This window comes from Stegostoma tigrinum, chromosome 7, assembly GCF_030684315.1.
Source record: "Stegostoma tigrinum isolate sSteTig4 chromosome 7, sSteTig4.hap1, whole genome shotgun sequence".
Classification (NCBI taxonomy): Eukaryota; Metazoa; Chordata; class Chondrichthyes; order Orectolobiformes; family Stegostomatidae; genus Stegostoma; species Stegostoma tigrinum.
Window position 1 is genome coordinate 68,511,480 of NC_081360.1, and position 18,706 is coordinate 68,530,185.

General features: G+C 40.5%; 1 protein-coding gene across 3 annotated transcripts in view; it reads left to right on the forward strand.

The window, feature by feature from the left end:
- The window catches only part of ccdc93 (coiled-coil domain containing 93), a 72,931-nt gene that overhangs the window by 21,179 nt on the left and 33,046 nt on the right, over positions 1 to 18,706 (forward strand). For all 3 annotated transcript variants that reach the window (XM_048534733.2, XM_048534734.2, XM_048534735.2), the window contains 8 exons: positions 2,913 to 2,993; positions 4,687 to 4,737; positions 7,223 to 7,309; positions 11,613 to 11,729; positions 13,288 to 13,350; positions 14,208 to 14,281; positions 16,642 to 16,723; positions 18,470 to 18,544. In XM_048534733.2, the coding sequence (XP_048390690.1) occupies positions 2,913 to 2,993; positions 4,687 to 4,737; positions 7,223 to 7,309; positions 11,613 to 11,729; positions 13,288 to 13,350; positions 14,208 to 14,281; positions 16,642 to 16,723; positions 18,470 to 18,544 (630 nt within the window). The remainder of the gene's footprint in view (positions 1 to 2,912; positions 2,994 to 4,686; positions 4,738 to 7,222; positions 7,310 to 11,612; positions 11,730 to 13,287; positions 13,351 to 14,207; positions 14,282 to 16,641; positions 16,724 to 18,469; positions 18,545 to 18,706) is intronic.

Here is an 18,706-nt window from a genome sequence, read left to right on the forward strand (position 1 = left end):
CAGTGTGCTTTCCCGCCTGGTTTTTAAACTAGAGGATCAGTTGAGATGGAGTGCCTCACTCTGGTTTTCCTCCTTAGTGGCGTTTATATGGGGTTGAGTTCAATGTGTTTACTAATAGCATGCTTCGTGGAGTGCCATGCATCCAGGCATTCTCATGCATGTCTCTGCCTAGCCTGTCCCAGGATCTTGGTGTTGCCCCAGTCGAAGTTGTGGTTCTCCTCCCTGTGGATTGAGATGAGTAAGTATTGTTTTATCTCTTTGTAGGCAGTTGGTGTTCATGTACTCTTGTTGTTAGTTTCCTTCCTGTTGGTCCAGTGTGGTGTTTATCACAGTCTCTGCAAGGGATTTTGTAGATGACATTGGTCCTGTCCATGGCGAGGAGTGGGTCTTTAGGTTGGGTGAGCAGTTGTCGTAGGATCGACGTGTGCTTGTGCGCTCCTCTGCCCAATGGTCATAGGAGTCTTGTGGTGAGCTCTGATGTGTTCCTTATGTAGGATAGTTTGAGTGTGCTGGGGGTGTAGAATCTTTCTGCTAGTCGTGTAGGCATCTACTGACTCAGTTCTTTGGATATCCATTATCCTTGAACAATTGGAAGAGGCGTTAATCTTCCTCTTGGTGTAGTTCTATGTCGCTGAATGTGTTGTTGCCCTTTTAAATGGTGTTTGCGTGCAGCTTTGTTTGTGTATGCTGGGATGGTTACTATTGAAGTTCAGTACCTGGTCTGTGTGTGTGGCTTTTCGGTGTACTTTCGTTTTCAGTTCCCCATTTGAATTGCGGTCTACCATAACGTCCAGGAATGGGAGTTGTTTGTTCTTATCCTCCTCTCTGGTGAATCTTATTCCGGTGAGGGTGTTGTTTATAAGTTTGTGTTTCTGTTCTAATTTGGTCTGTTTAATGATGATAAAGATGTCGTCTACGTAGCGTATCCATAGTTTAGGTTGAATTTGCAGAAGGGCAGTCCTTTCCAGTCTTTGCATCACTGCTTCAGCTATGGGTTCTGATGTAGGTGATCCCATGGATGCCCTGTTGATTTGCTCGTATGTTTGGCCGTTGAAGGTGAAGTGGGTGGTTGGGCATAGGTCCAATAGTTTGAGCATGTTGTCCTTGGAGAAGGTTTCACTGGGGTCGTGTTCTTGTTCAAGTAGTGTTGTCATTGTTCCCCTTGCTAGTGGTATGTCTATTTATTTGAATAGGGCAGTGACGTCAAATGATATCATGGTCTTGTCGTCCTCTGTCTTCGTCTTTGGAGATGAGGAATTCTTGGCCTGAGTGGATGCAGTGGGGTGACTTGTTGACTAGGTGCCTGAGTCATCTTCATAGTTCTTTGGCCAATCTGTGCAATGGAGTGCCTGGTGGGGAGACTATGGGTCTGAGGGGCACTTCTGGCTTGTGCACTTTAGGGAGGCCATAGAGTTGGGGTGTGTTGGTTCCTTCGGGTTTCATTCTTAAGAAGTCTGTTTCGTTGTTCTGTCCCGTTTGTTGAAGTCTTTGTAACTTGTAGAGGATTTTGTTGCCTGGTTGTGGTGTCGGTTCAGTTTGTACTGGCCAGTATGTGTTCTTGTCAGCGACCAGTGCTTGTGCCTTGGACATGTAGTCCCTTTTATTCATTGCTGTCATGCGCCATTTGTCTGCAGGTAGTATTGTGATGTCCTTGTCCTCCTTTAATCCTTCCAGGGCATGTCTTTCCCGGGTGTTGAGTTCACTCCTGATTAGTGTGATACGCTACATAGCCGACACCTTTGTTATCATTAAACGGACCAAATTAGAAGAGAGACAGAGACTTTTAAACAACACCCTCACTGGAATAAGATTCACCAGAGAGAAGAAGAAGAACAAACAGTCCCCATTCCTGGACGTCATGGTAGAGCACAAGACAAATGGGGAACTGCAAACGAAAGTACACCGAAAAGCCACACACAGACCAGGTAATGAACTTCAGTAGTAGCCATCCCAGCGCAGACAAACATAACTGCGTGCGAACACTATTTAAAAGGGCAGCAATGCAGAACTATGCCAAGAGGAAGAATAATGTCTCTTTCAAGTGTTCAAGGATAATGGATATCCAAAGAACTGGGTCAGAAGATGCCTACACGAACAGCATCAGAAAGATTCTATACACCGTGACACTCACCACACTGTCCTGCATCAGGAACACATCGGACCTCATCACATGATTCCTACAGCCACTGAGCATCACAGTAGCACACAAGCTCACGTCAACCCTACGACAACTGCTCATCCAAACTAAAGACCCACCCCCCTCCCTGGACAGGACCGGTGTCATCTACGAAATCCCCTGCACAGACTGCAATGAACACTTCATCGGACAAACAGGAAGGAAACTAACAACAAGAGTACATGAACACCAACTGATTACAAAAAGACACGACCAATACTTAATCATGTCAATTCACGTGGACAAAGAGAACCACCACGTCGACTGGGACAACACCAAGATCCTGGGACAGGTTAGGCAGTAGTAAGCATGAGAATTCCTGGAAGCATGGCACTCCACGAAACATGCTATTAATAAACACATTGAACTCATTCCCCTATACGTTCCACTATGAAGGAAAACCGAAGTGAGGCCATCCATCTCAACGGACCCCAGAGTTTAAAAACCAGGCGGGAACACACCGACACTTCATCGGAGGCTGTACCGAGGATGTTACCAAGTATAGTAACAAAATGTCTGCAAAACATCAAACCAGTTTGGCGGGCGAGCCAACCAACCTCAACACCCACGACCCGAGCTACGGATCTACTCCAAAACCTTGTGACAATTATTTTAACTTTTAAAGTGTCATCTTAATAGGTTGGCAACTATTTGGCCAGATTCTCATGTTTTTCTGAGTGTCACTTTTGAAGTGACAGATTTCTCATTTACACTTAAAAAAAATTTTGTGTTTTAGAGTGAAGGCAACAAAGGAGTGTTGGGCACTGAACTGGCAACTGATGTATCTGAGGAAGATCATCTGCAGGCTGATGAAGAGGTACTTTATTGTGCATAAAGCCTCATAAGGAGAAATACCTTAAGACTTTGCCTTTTTCTTTTAAGATTTCGATCATGCCTTTCCATAATCCTTCAACTTTAAGCTATCAGTCAAAAGCAGAGATTGAAAATAAAGTTTATATTCATGTTTAATTGGCATGTATTTCCCTTGAGATTTATAGTTTTGCTAAAAGTACTACTTTGAAACTTCGGGAACCATTGTATTCAAAGAGTAAAACAGGAAATACATGTTAGACTGAGTTGCCTGGACTTTGAGGGCCATTTATCTGTACTCTTGTAAAATTAGAATTGCATTAACTTTATGTTAATCCCTTTTAGCTCATTAAGCTTAATTTAATGACAACAGTTAAGCGGATTATTCGTAGTGAATAAGTTGCATATGCTCAAGGATCAAGAGTAGTTCATTCAGTCCTTTTCAGACTGCTGCACCAATTAATATGATTATGGGTGATCTGACTCTGACCTAAAATAAATATTCCTGCCTACCCCAATAAACTTTCATCCTCTTGCTTAACAAGAATCTATCTCCCTCATTTTTTTTGAAAAGGATAACTATGCCTCTGAACAGTGACCACCTGTTTTAGATTCTTCCAAAAAGGAAACGTTCTTTCCCCGTCTTCACTGTCCACGTTCTCCGTAGCACCAGGGACCTGGGTTCAATTACACCCTTGGGCAACTGTCTTGTGTGGAGTTTGCACATTCTCCTCATGCCTGTGTGAATTTCCCCCGGGTGCTCCGGTTTCCTTCCACAGTCCAAAGATGTGCAGGCTTCGTGGGTTGGCCATGCTAAATTGCCTGTAGTTTTCAGGGATTTGTAGATTAGGTGGGTTATAAGGGGATTGGTCTCGATGGGATGCTCTCTGGATCGGTGTGAACTTGTTGGGCTGAAGGACCTGTTTTCCACACTGTAGGGATTCTAGGATTCTTTCCTAAATCCTTGCTGTGCCTGCATACAAATCTTTTGTATTTGTGCATGAGGATATCCAGATCCCTTTGTATATCTGAACTTCTAACGTCTGGGGGTTTTATTCTAAACAGGTGGATACGACTTCAGTCAGGTCGATAATTTTTGGCTGCTCAGGCCCAAGGAAACATCAATCAGTCTCCAACATTGTCATTCTCCAGAATTTGTTTGACATGAGATTTTTAAACATCCATCCGCCTGTTAGCCAACTGATCAAGTTTTGATTGTAGTACCGCAAGAGAGAAGGTGCAAGAGAGATAGATCAGGATTAACATCTAAAGAGCAGTTCGCTGTGCTACATTATAAGTTAATCATTTGATATGGGATTTGAGTAACTTGCTAAAGATGTTAGACAAACTACTTGACAGTGATGGAGAGATGATAAGAACTGCAGATGCTGAAGAATCCGAGATAACAAAGTGTAGAGCTGGATGAGGACAGCAGGCCAAGCAGCATCAGAGGAGCAGAAAAGCTGATGCTTTGGGCCTAGACCCTTCATCAGAAAGTTCCGACAAAGGTTCTAGGCCCGAAACTTCAGCTTTTGTGCTCCTCTGATGCTGCTTGGCCTGCTGTGTTCATCCAGCTCTACACTTCGTTATCTTGACAATGATGGAATTTGGATTGGTCAAAAAATTGAATCTTGTAAAAATGGAACAAATCTTACTGTTGAATATTAACAGATTAATTTCTTTTTAACATATCTGAACAGCTTCGCATTAAAAGACTCATGACTGGAATGACAGTGATGGCAACTGAAGAGGTAATGGATTTAACGTGCAGAAAAGTTGGGGAGCTAGTCAGAATTTCGCTACCATACCGTGTACTAACGTAATTGAGAATTAGCTGTTTTCTTTCAAATAACTCCAAAGTAATTGAGGAATCTAACGATGCTGCCCTCATTTGATCTCAATATTTTGATTATTGTATAAATTCAGAATTTTTGTTTCATGATATCAATACACTGCCAATAATGTATTTGAGTTTTGTACATAGATAATTTGAAATATTATGTTTTATACCTGGACTCATTCACAAATAAGTTTTCCTAATGCATTTGTGGGTTTTTGGAAGCTGTTCTTATTCCCTTCAATGTAGTAACAGTACAAGGTTGAACAAAAATCACTGTTTCCTATTCTCTTGGCACTCGGTGTTCTTTTTTAATTTGCTTTTATTTTGTACTTCCATTTATAGTAGTGAAATAGGAATGGATTCTTAATTCAGTCCAAGTCTTTCTGCTTTATTACTTCATGATGCATCATAAAAAGTATTTACTCTGCAATAATAGTTTCTTCAATCCCTTGAGTAGATTTTCAGTTGTGTATCATTGAACATTGAGCATATTGCATTTTCTAGAATTCAGTTCTTTGTTTTATACTTTGTCTCAAGTCTTACTTTTTACGATCATGAAACCGTTGAGGTGTGTGGGAAATTGTCAAATTACAATCCTGTCAGCAGTTTTTCACTCTAGTTTGTTCAGTTTTTGAGAACTGAGATGCATTTAATTCTTCTAATAACTGAAAATATCTTAAAGCAAAGTACGTCTCAGACTGAAAATCAGAAAATGCTGAATCTACTTAGGTTACGGAAGGTATGGTACAAAGGCCCACCCATCCCTTGCTGAAAACTTCTTTTTCTAACTTTTCCAAGTACTCCTGAAAGGCCACAGACCCAAAAAATTAATTCTGCTTCTATCCATAATTGCTGCCATGACCTGCTAAGTATGCACAACGTTTTCCAAATTTATTCTTGATTTCCAGCATTCTCCATATTCTGCTTTTTGAAGTCTGTAGCATTTTACGTAGAACAGTATTGTTTGCACCCCAGCTTTCCATATGGCCGAAATTAAGCTTCCATCCCATATTCTTGCAATCTTAAAATCTGCCAGTTTCTACATTCATTACCTCTAGTTGCCTCAACCCGTCTATGGCACATCCAAAAGATTTTGCAATTGTCGCGACTGTCATACTTTAATGTATTGTTTATTCATTTAACAAGCCACTCCACAAAATTAACATATACTGAAATCAAATGAGAAACACTGCTCACCAGAGACTGACTTCAAAATATTCTGCTTCCTCACATCTCCCCTTCTGCTCACACTTCAGTTCATCATTAGTACTTAGGCTAAATCCAGTGCAGAATGTTTGCCATTCCATTCTTACTGACATATTTTAACACTCAATCTATCGGCAATTCAAATTTAGTTTGTAATCCTTCTCACAAGTGGGCGAGACACAAAGAATTTGGGTGTTCTTCTTTATGTTAATGAAGTAATGGGTTATTCATGGCTACGTTTAGTGATGCCAAGCATTTTTTTCCTAAACTCTGTATTCAGAATCTCAAACTGCCATTTGTGTGTTCTCTGGATTGTTTGTTTAGACTCAAGCCCATTGTTACCACCTAACACCCAGCTCCCATTCTGAATCTTTCTGCTCCATTAGCTCCAACACGCATTCCCTCCTCAATCAATCTTCTATCCTCCTCCCCTGTTATGTTCAGTTTATCTTCCATCTTCCATTTTCCTCCTTTTATCTGAAATTCGTTTGAGATATTTCTTGGTTTTATAAATGTAAGATTCTGTTTATTTCTTAATGCTAGTTTTAATGATTACATCCTCTACTCAGAGTGCCAATATACTTTAGTCCAGGAATTAAAGGGCCTTCTGCTTTTTAAGAAAAGTTTGCTTTAGAAAATGTCATATTGTTACAGCAACATGCAGTTTCTTCCAGCACTAATCCATTCTACCACGTCACTCTTTATCACACATTAAAGAAATGTGCTTCGTTGACTATGATCACAGACAGCCAAGAAAACTGTTCCAGGAATAAACATCAGTGTTAAATGTTAGGAATTAGTTCAAAACCAAAGTTGCTGGAAAAACTCCGCAAGACTGGCGGCATCTATAAAGGAGAAAACAAGAGTTAACGTTTCGGGCCTGGTGACCTTGCTCAGAACAGGAATTAGTTACTTGGTATACATTTGCTTTGTCCCTATCAAGATATTATTTTATGACACTAATAAACTTGCCATAGGAACTGGTATAAAATTTGTAGCCTTTTTCTCATTCTAACAGTGCAACATAGTTTAATTCATAAAAATATGGTTCATGCATACATGTAGTCCAGAGGGACAAAGCTGTTTTATCACTTGTCATCGCTTGTAGATGTTGATTTTTTAATAGATGTAATTATCCTTTGAACACTTGCAGACCATGACTTGATAAGCTTGCTTCATGTGACTTTCAGGGAAAACTGACGGCCAGTTCAGTGGGTCACATTGTAGGGCTCCAATCAGAAGAGATTAAGCAGATTGCATCAGAATATGCTGAAAAGGTAAGGTACCTTGTCATATCCTTTTGAGATTCCAATGCATTTCACAAGTGTAAGTCATAGGCAGCTTGGACTCCACAAGGTGCTATTTTAAAGTTGAGTAATAAAAGTCTAATTTAGAGACACTGGAGGTGTTGAGATGGATAATGGAACTGGTTATTGTCTACATACTTGTGGAAACTTTTTTGTTTTGGATGATACTGAGGGGCAATGTATGTTAGAGATAGGAGGTGGCCAAGAACATTTGCAAGAAGTAATAGAGTGGGAGCAAGAGATTGCCAGTCAGGCAATTATGATGTCTGCTTATTATCCAGCTTATAGAATTCCAGCATACTGGTATGTCATAATTTATGTCAAATAATAGTTATTTGTGATTGTATGTAATATTAACTGCAAATTTGTATGCTAACTACCCCATTCAGACTGACTCAGAAGCGCATTACTGTATCAGGTTACAATCCACTTAAAAGTGCATTTACATTCCATTTAAAAGTGCAGTCATTGCATGTCACACTGTGCACACAGCTCCACTTAACAAGGCTGCATAAATAGCACAGGAATAAACATTTTTACACTTCCATACCAAAAGTAGTGTTTTTCATTTTAAAACCTAGTGATCCCCAATCCCTTACTGCAAACTCCTTTCCAGCCAGTGTGGCTCCAAGTATCATTCATAGATAATAATTGGATTAGCTTTCTTCTTTAAAAGTAAACTGCCACTTCCTTGCAGATTGTTTAATCTAGTACAAGACACATTTGATATGTAGGTGACAAAATTGACCTTTACTCAAGTTTTTATTCAATGTCATGTATATATGCAAACTTTAACCTACTAATAAAACTAACAACGCTATGTCCAGAACCACGCAACTATGAATGAATGAATGAATGAAGGTGTGAATGAAATTGACAGCACTACTATAACAGACGTGTGTGAAACTGAATGAATGAGCGACAATAAAAGGAACCCACTGATGAACATGACTGTGAAACTGAATGAATAGGCGATAGGAAACAAAAATCACAGACAGATGTGATTAATAGAAATCCAAACCTTCATTTAACACAGGTGCATTTTTACCAACATTCTAACTTGGGAAATAACAGGGCTAACACCTTTTGAGTTATGCAAGGACAAACCGAATAGACACTCTAGTCTCAGTAGAATAACGCAAACAGTAAGCAATATTTAAACCATCTCCAATTTCCTGCAGGCCTGGTTTCTGTACAGTAGCCATTACTGAGTACTAAAGTGTTAGAATGTTGGTGTATGTACAAACTCTGTATAAAAGAGTGATAATGGGAACTGCAGATGCTGGAGAATCCAAGATAACAAAGTGTGGAGCTGGATGGACACAGCGGGCAAGCAGCATCTAAGGAGCACAAAAGCTGACATTTCGGGCCGAGGCCCTTCATCAGAGGGTTCTGGAATAAACAGGGAGAGAGGGGGAGCCGGATCAAAGATGGAGAGAAAAGAAGATAGTTGGAGAGGAGGGTATAGGTGGGAGGTAGGGAGGGGATAGATCAGTCCAGGGAAGATGGACAGGTCAAGGAGGCGGGATGAGGTAGTAGGTAGGAAATGGAGGTGCGGATTGAGGTGGGAGGAAGGGATGAGTGAGAGGAAGAACAGGTTAGGGAAGCGGAGACAGGCTGGGCTGGTTTTGGGATGCAGTGGGGGGAGGGGAAGAGCTGGGCTGGTTTTGGGATGCAGTGGGGTAAGGGGAGATTTTGAAGCGTGTGAAGTCCACATTGATATCATTGGGCTGCAGGGTTCCCAAGGGGAATATGAGTTGCTGTTCTTGCAACCTTCGGGTGGCATCATTGTGGCACTGCAGGAGGCCCATGATGGACATGTCGTCTGAGCAATGGGAGGGGGAGTTAAAAAGATTCACGACTGGGAGGTGCAGTTGTTTATTGCGAACTGAGCGGGGGTGTTCTGCAAAGCAGTCCTCAAGCCTCCGCTTGGTTTCCCCAATGGAGAGGAAGCCACACCGGGTACAATGGTTACATTGGCAGATGTGCAGGTGAGCACATGCTTAATAGAACATTACAGCACAGTACAGGCCCTTCGGCCCTCGATGTTGTGCCGACCTGTCATACCGATCTCAAGCCCATCTAACCTTCACTATTCCATGTACGTCCATGTGCTTGCCCACTGACGATTTAAATGTACCTAAAGTTGGCGAATCTACTACCGCTGCAGGCAATGCGTTCCATTCCCTTACTACTCTCTGAGTAAAGAAACTACCTCTGACATCTGTCCTATATCTTTCACCCCTCAATTTAAAGCTATGCCCCCTCGTGCTCGCCGTCACCATCCTAGGAGAAAGGCTCTCCCTATCCACCCGATCTAACCCTCTGATTATTTTATATGTTTCAATTAAGTCACCTCTCAACCTTCTTCTCTCTAATGAAAACAGCCTCAAGTCCCTCAGCCTTTCCTCGTAAGACCTTCCCTCCATACTAGGCAACATCCTAGTAAATCTCCTCTACACCCTTTCCAAAGCTTCCACATTCTTCTTATAATGCGGTGACCAGAACTCTCTACAATATTCCAAGTGCGGCCGCACCAGAGTTTGGTACAGCTTCACCATAACCTCTTGGTTCTGGAACTCAATCCCTCTAATAATATGGAAGGTCATCTCGTGGCCTGGGATGGGGGTGAGGGAGGTGTGGGGGCAAGTGTAGCACTTCCTGCGGTTGCAGGGGAAGGTGCCTGGTGTGGTGGGGTTGGAGGGGAGTGTCGAGCGGACAAGGGAGCCGCGGAGAGAGTGGTCTCTCCGGAAGGCTGGCTAGGGCGGGGATGGAAAAATGGCTTGGGTGGTGGGGTCGGATTGTAGGTGGCGGAAGTGTCGGAGGATGATGCGTTGTATCCGGTTGGCGAATCTACTACCAACCTCCGGATACAACGCATCATCCTCCGACACTTCCGCCATCTACAATCCGACCCCACCACCCAAGCCATTTTTCCATCCCCGCCCTAGCCTGCCTTCTGGAGAGACTACTCTCTCAGTGACTCCCTTGTCTGTTCCACACTCCCCTCCAACCCCACCACACCTGGCACCTTGCCCTGCAACCGCAGGAAGTGCTACACTTGCCCCCACACCTCCCTCACCCCCATCCCAGGCCACGAGATGACCTTCCATATTAAGCAGATGTTCACCTGCACATCTGCCAATGTGGTGTACTGTATCTATTGTACCCGGTGTGGCTGCCTCTACATTGGGGAAACCAAGCGGAGACTTGGGGACCGCTTTGCAGAACACCTCTGCTCGGTTCGCAATAAACAACTGCAACTCCCAGTCGCAAACCATTTTAACTCCCCCTCCCATTCCTCAGACGACATGTCCATGATCGGCCTCCTGCAGTGCCGCAGTGATGCCACCCGAAGGTTGCAGGAACAGCAACTCAGCAACTTGGGAACCCTGCAGCCCAATGGTATCAATGTGGACGTCACAAGCTTCAAAATCTCCCCTTACCCCACTGCATCCCAAAACCAGCCCAGCTCACCCCCTTCCCCCCCACTGCATCCCAAAACCAGCCCAGCCTGCCTCTGCTTCCCTAACCTGTTCTTCCTCTCACTCGTCCCTTCCTCCCACCTCAGTCCACACCTCCATTTCCTACCTACTACCTCATCCCGCCTCCTTGACCTGTCCGTCTTCCCTAGACTGACCTACACCCCCCCCCCCCCCCCCCGTACTCTCCTTTCCACCTATCATCTTTTCTCTCCATCTTTGGTCCGCCTCCCCCCCCCCCCCCCCCCCCCCTCCCTATTTATTCCAGAACCCTCTCCCCATCCCCCTTTCTGATGAAGGGTCTCGGCCCGAAATGTCAGCTTTTGTGCTCCTGAGATGCTGCTTGGCCTGCTGTGTTCATCCAGCTTCACACTTTGTTATCTGTATAAAAGAGGCTACTTTTGAGCTGTGATTTTTGGGATTCTATTTTCACCCCTCATCATGCTACTATGAATGTGCATTGAAGAGGCTATTTACACCACTCGCTGATCTCGATCATCTGGTTCTTTCAACGTGATCCCACAGTACTCAAAAATAAACATAGCTTTTCTTGTTGAAAGAGCCGTACAAGATTGTGCTTTAGGGAACTTTCAGAATTACTTTAAGCCAATTAGTTAGAATTTCATATCAGTGAAAAATTATCCATTTTGATGTTTTCAGTTCCATTCATTCATCACAGTCACTTCATTTAACAATAGCTATTTCAGCACATACGCTGCTCCTTTGAGACTTGGCAGCCAGCAGATTTTGATGGTAGTGTTGGAGTAAAATGGCAATACTTATAATTGCAGCAGTCTGAGTTTTCAGCAGAGGATCGTCCTGAACGACTTGGAGCTACTCAGCAACATCGAAGACAAGTTGCATCTCTGAAAAAGCAAATCTTGCAGAAGTCGAAGCAGTTGGAAGAAGTAGGTTTGTTGAATACAGTCTTGGTATGAAATCCTCCTACAATTTGAATTTTTTTCATAATAAAGGTTGCTAAATATTTTGATAACTGAAATGATAATTACTGAATCTGTTTTCAATCATGTTGTAAGTTGAATTCCTTTAAATTAAACAAGTGTACATACCTTAACCAGAGGATCTTATTGGTATTCTGTTTTCAAAGTGGATTTTTCGCATTTTTAAAAATTCCTAGCGTTAGTGGCTTTTTATAACTATTTAAATTGACATGCAGCAATGGCATAAACATAATATAGCTACTTTTTATGTTTTAATGGGTTGTCTATAAAAAGCAAAATTGACCCAAATCATTTAACAATTGATATCAGATTTGAGCAAGAATAGCATGACAATTAGTTTGCAATTAAGTGTTGTCAGTGGAGATTGAGGCAGTTGTGAGATGTGGCAAGACTGGAATTTAGGGTGGATGTTGTGGATTAGTTGGCCATCAATATTAAAATGCAGAAAGACTACACAATGAGCAAACAAGAATATTAAAAAATGGGAAGAAGAGTTAAGGATTATATGACTGAAATGAGAATTGTGAAGTCTGTGTATATAAGTATAGGAAACTATTCGAAGCCTCAGAGGAAAGAGAGCATGAATTGGATTTGAAAAAGAGCGGAGCATGAAATGAAGATTACAGCAACCTTGAGCAGGAATGATATTTTAGAAATTGAAGAAATTTTTATTTGATAGCAATACAGTTAGTGTTTGTGCAGGCAAGGACCAAAAGGAAAGTTTATTATTTCCAGTTATTGTTTGCAAAATTACTGATATGCCCATGATTTGAATTTAAATGAAAAATAGGCAACATTTTGCACAGCAGTCAAAGTTAGTGAATGTTGATAGCCCAGTTGACAGTGGGATTTCAAAATGCTTGTTACAAACATACCATGCAAAAGCTAAGCACGGTTGGAGACTTGATTTTTGTTCGGGTATAAAGTAATCAAGGAGGGAAGAGGTTGAGGAGGAAAGTCTTTCATGGTAACTTCTGGTGTGTGAGTTGAATCCATGCTGTTAGCATCACTCTGCATCATAAACCAACTGTCCAACCAACTGAGTTAACAGGCCCCCTGTAATGTAGTACATTTTGGTAAAAATCCAAGCGTACTTGCATGTTCACAACTGCTGAGTGAAAATAATTTGAGATTGTACTACCAGAGTCAGTGAAGTACTTTGTCAGGATATTTCATGACCAGTGCAACAGGGCTTTAATGAATGTAAGTAGGGTATTTGGGCCTTTAGGTAGACATGATAAGCCTTTAAGATAAAGGAAGGATTAGATAGTCTAGTCTAAATTAAGTTGGGTGGGTTGTGATAAACTAGGGGACAGAGGTATAGGCTCAAAATTAGGTTAGATGTGAAGTACTTTTGTAAAGACTGTTGATGTCCAGAATAATTTGTATATGTGTTGACTAAAAGTATGTAGAATGTGGCTGTTAACTCTTAGATCACCATAAGTCACTGTATACATACCAAACTGATGTACTGAAATTATTGAACTTTTTATTTTAAAAATAGCTTCAAGTGAAATATAGTGAGATTCGGGTGACATGTGAGGAAGCAAAGAAGAAACTGGTGGAGGTGAGATTTCTGCATTAGTTACCTAAGACAGTAAATATAGAAGGTAGGAGCAGTAACAGAACATTTGACCCCTTTATTCAAAATGATCATGGCTGATCATTGAGCTGAGTACTTTAATCCTGCACTCTGCCATTATCCCTGATCCCTTTAGCCACAAAAGCTATACCTAACTTCTTGAGAACACAGTATAGTAACAGTCAGTTAGCCCATCAGGTCTTTGATGTAGTTTTAAAGAAAAACATGCTTTTTGTCCCACTTCCTGGCTCTTTCCCTCTGTCCCTGCAATTGTTCTTCAATAATTATTCAATTCCTTTTTACTCATTAACTTAATCCCTGTTACGTATGGGAATCATACTCGAAGAAATCCATTATGTTTAAAGGAAAAGGTTTTGTTTCCTCTGCCAGTCAAGTTAAAGCTGTATTTTCTAATTACTGATGTTTCTGCTGTAGGCAAAAGAAAATGTTAAAAGTGGATAATCTTGAGTAATCTGGTTGACAGAAAGACATGAAGAATGTTGGATAATTTGTTTACATCGTTAAAATTTCTGTTGAGCATTGAAACCGTCAAAGTTGCACCGATCTAGAAATGTATTTGTCAATGTGACAAAATTGACACTAAATTGCTTCAGAAATTTGCATACTTATCAATATCATTTGACAGGTATTGTCTAACTTAACTTTGTAATATTTGTAAAAAATTACTTGATCACGTAAAAGCATAATAGTAGATTATTCTGTGAAAAAGGAATTTTTCAACCCACTAGCTTGCTTGTTTCCACAGTTACGGCTTGACCTATTTTTAACATTTATTGTATTTAGCTGACATCATCTCACTAAGGTTTTCTGTTGACTGACAGGTTGTGAATTATGGCCAGAAACTGGATAAAAAACTGTCTGCTGTTGAAATTGCAGAATCCCAGGCTGATTCTGGGTAGGTGATATTCACATGTTTTAAGCCTTCATTATATTTTGCAAATCGAACAGCTAGATCCGTACTTCTCAATGCAATCTCAATTTTTAGTTCGTGCAGCTGAGACAGAATCCTACTGATACTTTCAACTGGTGTTTTATGTATGAAACAGGAAACTATTCAGTAAGATCATGGCAGATCTTTGTTTCAAGCTCTACATTCCCATCTACTCTCAATAGGCTTGATTCTCCTTCTGAAGAAGAGTTTATTGACCTCTCTCTTAAATATTTACTGTCATTGCCTCTGCCACCTTCTAAGGCACATAGTTCCAAAGTTGCACATGTCTGTGACAGAAAATTTGTCCTAGAGTCTGTGCTGAAAACAATGTCTGATTTCATACAGTAATTATGAATGCAACTTCTATGCTAATAAAGTTGTTAATTAAATAATTTGGAAATAAATTCTGAAAATTGTAAAAGGTAGGAATGTGGACGCATGACTTGTCGGTTGCAAGAGAAATGCAAAGCTTTTGTTGTCTGAGATGCATGACTGGTAAAGCAATGGTTGTGGGCAAGTAGAATGCAATATAGGTTAACAGAAAATAATATTTACAAGTTGATGGGGGATAAAAGACGTAATAGCAGCATTCTCTAAAGCATATGAACGTCATCTTTTATGTTACAAAGAGACAAATGCAGATTGGTCATCTGGACCATGTTTAGAATCCTGGACATAACTGAGTCAAAACAATTTTACATTTTTTGGGATTTGTGCGACATATGGGCTTATTAAATTGTGAAGGTGTGCCTGACAGCTGGAGAATAATGACTACAAGTGTCAAACAAGGTCAGTCATTTCCAGCAACTCGGTTCATCCAAGATTGTACAGTATAAGTTGTACTGTTGCCATATTATTTAATTCTCCAATGTTTTCATGTTTTGCTTTACCTTTGTGAATTAAATGGAAAGCCAGAGAGTGTTCATCAGCTTTTGTGCTCCTGAGATGCTGCTTGGCCTGCTGTGTTCAGCCAGCCCCACACTTTGTTATCTTGGATTCTGCAGTTCCCATTAACTCTGGCTTTCCATGTTTGGTTATCTCCCCTTGCTTACATTTCCACAGTTGCAGCAGTTTAGGAATTATTTAATTCTGCAAAACGTTCAGATATCTGAATAACAAAATACTGTGCAAATTGAGGGAGGAAAAAAATGACTGATAGCAAACACATATGCAGCATCTGTGAAGTGGTAACTATAACATTTCAGTCTGATGACCTTTCATCGGCAAGCATATTAGCCGTGATATTCAATTATTTTGTCTTTTATTTCTGCACTTGATTTTTGCTCCTTAGTAAATGTGCCACTACCTTTTAAAGTATGTTAATTCGTAATTTATGCACATCTTTTTATTCATTTCTGGGATGTGCAAATCATTGACCAGGTCAGCTGCCAATTTCTGGTCATCCTTAAGAAATTATTAGGTTAGAGATCTTACGTATATGAAGGTAGTTATTCATGCAGCGGTTTAATGTTCCAATTTAGTGTATTTCATGTGTACACCACTTTGGTAAGGAAATTCCTACGTTTTTGAATTCTTTCTGTTCTGGTAGGTTGGCACTTAATTTCATTTTCACGTTACTTGCATTATTTCAGCTGTAAAGTTACTTAATTTGAATAAAGACCTTGATTGTAGCATTATTTTTATTGCTCAAATTCAATTTTCAAGTAATGACTTGAAACTCAAATTTCTAATGGTGGTCTTACAAATCTTCAGTATTCCTGGGTTCCCTTTGAAGATGACAAATGCATAGTGTATTCCAAAATTGGCTTTGACCAAGATCTGCATTATGCTAATCGATGTGCTACACTGCCTTAGTGAATAAAAGAAATTTACAGAAAAAGTTGAGAATATAAAGAACATCATAAATTATAGACCTGGTGAACCTAATGTCAGAAACTACTGGATTGCATTGCTTCTCGTTCCTGTTTTATTTTGTAGTTACGTAAATGTAGCTGTTTTGTTTTCTTGGGTTACCTAATGTTTGTTTTTCATCGTTATGAGCTATAATCGCTCAAGTGTGTTTGTAAGATCCACAATTGTGATTTCAAATTAAAGATTTTTTTTGACTTGCATTTTTTGCACAAAGCAAAATGCTATGAATGTTAAAGATCTGAAATATAAACAGAAAATTCATCAGATCAGGTAGCATCTGCACAGTGAGAAATAGATATATTTCAAGTTGATCAGCTCTCGTCAGAGTCAGTGATAACTTTTTTTGTTTCTCCTTCTGCAGAAGCTGCCTTACCTGCTATATGCCCCAAACATCCTTTTTTTTTACTATTTTCTTTCCTACTTGAATGATGTAAACCTCTGTTCCCAATTAGCATACTAGAGAAGTTGAGAGCATTGGTCACGATGAATGAGGGCCTAAAGGACCAGGAGCAGCAGTTCAGGAATCATTGCCGGGTAAGTGTTGAACATTTTCTGGTTTTGTATGATTGTGCAGATTAGCATGCTTCTGACATGGAGAGAGACAAGATCGATTAGGACTTTTGTCATGGAGTTTAGGAGAATGAGGGGGATCTCATTAGATACCTATAACATTTTAACAGGACTAGAGGGTAAACTCAGGAAGGATGTTTCAGATGACTAGAGTGTCCAGAACCAGGGTTAGGTTCTGACAGTACAGAGAGGCCATTTAGGACTGAGATAAAGAGAAATTTTGACACCCGGGGAGTGTTGAACCTGTGGAATTCCCGACAGCAATGAGTGATTCAGGTCAAAACATTAAACGCTGTCAGGAAGGAGTTAAATATAGTTCTTTGGATCAAAGATACAAAAGGACATGGGAAGAAAACAGGAACAGGGTAATGAGTTGGTTTATCAGCAGTGATATTGAAAAGCAGAGCGGGCTTGAAAAGCTGATTGGTCCATTCCTGTTTTCTGCGTTTCTGTGACCAAAGCCTTAAATTGGTTTACCTGTCTGATGTACATTTGGTTCTTGAAGTTTACAGTAAAAGGTGTTTTTCATTGCTTATCTTACACCAATCCAGCTGAGCGATAGTAGGAACTGCTGATGCTGGAGTCTGAGATAACAGAGTGCAGAGTTGGAGGAACACAGCAGGCCAGGCAGTGTCAGAAGAGCAGGAAAACTGATGTTTCGGGTCTGGACCCTTCCTCAAAAAAAAATTTCTGAGGATGGGCCCAGACCCAAAACGTCAGCTTTCCTGCTCTCCTGATGCTGCCTGGCCTGCTGTGTTCTTCCAACTCCACACCTTGTTATACCAATCCTGCTGGCCTTGAACAAATGCAGGAAACATGCAATATTCTTAAAAGTCTCTCCCCTGTTTTTGCCCCTCCCCCGCTCAAAAACATGTCAAGAGCTCTGCATGTCTGAGATTCTGCCAATGGTGCTCAATCTTACCAAGCACTGAGATTATAAAGTTCAGATGGCTCTATTTGACTTGTGTTTTGTCTTAGTCTAAAAATTGCCCTATGTATCAGACTGTGCACTTGGATCACTTGGTCTTGTGTTGTGCAAAATGTTAATCTGCTACAAAATTCATAATCCGGTGTCATTAACCTTGAGCAGCCTAATATATGGTCATAACTATTAAAGACAGTTACCAAGTGCCCTTAGATTCGAAGGCATAAAGATATCTTACTGCACTAATAGTTTTCTAAACATTATTCAGTTACAAAAGTCTGAGCTTTATACTTGTAGTGATATAATCCTGCACATTATTTATGAAAATATATAACAAACTATCTGTCTGTAATTTCCAAAGTTTGCAGTATGACATTCATTCTCAAACTTCTATTGTTTTGTAGAAATAGGCAATGTTTAGTTTGACCACATTTAATGATCAACCACATTATTTATTTTGTTGAGGACATCTCTTCCTCTTCTCCCATCAGCACAAGCACCATTGCCTTTTTTGATGTCTACCCAGTATTCATAGACCGAAAGCTCCATTTGTGCTGTTCAGGATTTTCGAGTGTCTGTTTCAAATCCCTAACCTGTCACTAAGCCAGAGGTGTAGGTTTCAACTACTGTATTTAATTAATAATTCGCTTGAGTTTTTAAAAGTGCACATACTAACATTTAGTCAAGTAAAATTACCAGTGATACCTCTTGATCCAAAGATTGACTTAATAAAAAGGATTTTCAGTTTGATTGCTTCATGTGATAACACAGCTGTTTATTTGCAGGAAGAAATGGCTCGATTGCAACAGGTTATCAAAAATCTTAAGAGTGTAGCAGGGACTGAGGATGCTGAAGAAAAGGTTCGTATTACTGTGTAAATGTTGTTTTGAGCTGGTCAGTATTAATCTAAAATAGGCTCTGTGATCAGAAAATGATATCCAATCCAGAGTTTTCATTCAGTTTCCTTCCTTTTTGAGTGATGAAATTAACGCAGCCCAGAGTGGGTTCTAACATCTTTATCA